The sequence below is a fragment of the Vicia villosa genome, linkage group LG5, assembly GCF_029867415.1.
Source record: "Vicia villosa cultivar HV-30 ecotype Madison, WI linkage group LG5, Vvil1.0, whole genome shotgun sequence".
Classification (NCBI taxonomy): Eukaryota; Viridiplantae; Streptophyta; class Magnoliopsida; order Fabales; family Fabaceae; genus Vicia; species Vicia villosa.
Window position 1 is genome coordinate 149261035 of NC_081184.1, and position 2564 is coordinate 149263598.

The following is a 2564-nucleotide window of genomic DNA, read 5'->3' on the forward strand; positions in this document are numbered from 1 at the left end:
GACAATGGAGAAAAGAGAATATTGAGGAAGAAAGAAAACTAGAGTTTGACAAAATAAGAGGAGGAAGAAGAATATTGTTTCTCTCTGCCCACAAACTATGAAAAAGTTGATTCACTTTGCAACTGCAAAAGTCTGTGAATACAACTACCTACAAAATTGGGGTTTCTCCCTCTATTTATAGTTTTAGGTTTATTTCTCCCTAAGCCAAAACCTAAAACATATATGTCAAAAATACATAATTATGCTAACACTACAAAATTAGGCCTAAGTCAAAATACTTGTTGAGACAACTCCTTCGATGTTTCGACACATATTAGGCTAGACTATTTTGACACAGCCTTTCTTCTGTCGAGAAACCTTATTCGACACAAAAAATTACAATCTTAACAATTTTCTATCTTATTAAATCTCAAAAAAAACTGTAACTATTCATATACACTTGTGTAAGGCTCGATTAAATAACCGTATAAGTATTTAATGATTAGCCATTCTTTTCTTTTTTTCAGAACCTGCAGCTGTTGATGGGCATCAAAACAATAAGAAGATCAGAATCACAGAGGACGCGGTTTCTTTTGGATTAATTATAAGTGTTTGTTTAATGATCCTTAGAAAGAATATTTTAAATTCAAAAAGGAAGACATGGACCTACCAATATTTGATTTGTCAGTCATTGTTAAAGCCACTGAATCACTGATAATATTTCTAGTGCAAACAATCTTGGGGAAGGGGAATTTGGACTAGTTTACTAGGTAACATAATCATATACACAATAAAGATGTTTATAATCATTGTTTATTATAATCATCAATATTATATATATGTAAAATTGGAGGGGGGCAACAAAATCCTAATGAATGTAAAATTGGAGTTGGTTGAAAATTAGAAAAAGAAAATGTAGGAGTGATATGAGATAAAAATAAAAGGTAAAAAATCAGAGAAGAGAAAGGTAGTCATAAGAATCCTTTAATCCTAAATATTCTATATTTGTATGCTCTACCTAAGAAAGACAACATTGCCAAAGAGATTAGAAGGCTTCAAAGTGAATTTCTATGGAGAGGTAACTTTAAAAAAAGGAGCATTCATTGGGTGAGGTGGGATGTCGTTTGTAGGCCTAAGGAGAAAGGTGGATTGGGGGTTAGAGATGTGAAGGAGGTAAATAAAGCTTTACTTTTGAAGTGGAAGTGGAGAATTTTAAACGATGATAATGCTATATGGAGTAGTTTTCTTAATGTGAGGTATGTTAGCCCAAAATTAAAGATGCAAGATTCTAGCGGTGAATTGATTAGTAGCGAAGATTCGATTTGGTTGAGGGATTTGTGCAAGATTAATTTACTAGATGATCACGTGGAGTATGGTTTTACCGAGTGTTTCAAAAGTAGTTGCATGAATGGGAAGGATACTCTTTTTTGGCATACCTTGTGGGTGGGAGACAAACCCCTTCGCTTTTCTTTCCCGGATTTGTATGATTTATCTTCTAAGAAATATTGTTCGGTAGCGGAGATATTGATTTGGGTTGACGGAAGACATTTGTGGGATGTTCAAGCTTTATTTTCCCGGGGAGATGGTAGTGATTCGGCTTTGGGGGCAGCAGCGGCTTTATTGCCGAGTTGGCACCGGTTTCGTGAGCTAGTGGAGGGTCACATTCCGAGTGATGTCGCGAGTGATACGTACGGTTGGTTCTTTATTTCGGATAAGGATTTTATAGTAGCGGGCATTTCGTGGATAATAAATAACTCTAAATCCTTAGCTTGGGATCTTCATGTGATTCGTTCTTTGAAAGTTATGTGGAGCATTCCATTACCGCCAAAGATAAAGATGTTTTCTTGGAGATTTTTCGTCGAGCGCCTTCCGTCAAAAGATCTTTTATTGTTAAGAGGAGTCACTAATTTGTCTAATCCGGATTGTGAGTTTTGTGGTGTTCATGTTGAAACTTCTTTTCATCTCTTTTTTCATTGTCATAGGGCGAAAGAGATTTGGAAACATATGTACGCTTGGCTTGGCATACCGGAGGCGATCACCATAGAGGAGTTTCTTGATTTTGGGGTTTTACAAGAAAAGGTGAAGAACATTAATAGAAAGGCTAAGATCAATGTGGTGTGGTTATCTACGATTTGGTGTCTTTGGATCATGCGGAATGCTATTATCTTTGACGGGAGTGTTTTTTGTTTTGATGTCGTTTGTTCTAATATTATTTTCCTTTCTTGGAGATGGTTAGCTAGCGGATATTCTAAGTCTAAATCCAATTACTACGATTGGTTTAAACTTCCTTTATCCGATGCAATCATTCTCTAGTGTTCTCTGTTTGTAAAGGTTGCACCCCTAGTGCGAGCTTTATCAATTAATTGCCTATTAAAAAAAAAGTAATATTTCCTGATATTTTGAAGAGATTACAAATCTGTTAGACGCTGGCCTTAGGATCTAGAGGGGGGTGAATAGATCTTACACAGTTTTGCAGAGTTAATTGAACTTTAAGCGGAAGTGATTCTGAATCGACTCGTGTCTATTCTGAACCACTATTGAAACGATTGTATATGTGTTAAAACCACTAACCAGCTTGAGATAAA

The 2564-nt window shown here is 35.7% G+C and overlaps 1 protein-coding gene across 1 annotated transcript; it reads left to right on the forward strand.

The window, feature by feature from the left end:
- The first annotated feature begins 1257 nt into the window (after positions 1–1257).
- Positions 1258–2292, forward strand: LOC131605716 (uncharacterized). Its single transcript, XM_058878041.1, has one exon. The coding sequence runs from the start codon at positions 1258–1260 to the stop codon at positions 2290–2292; it is 1035 nt and encodes a 344-aa protein (XP_058734024.1).
- Positions 2293–2564: the final 272 nt, after the last annotated feature.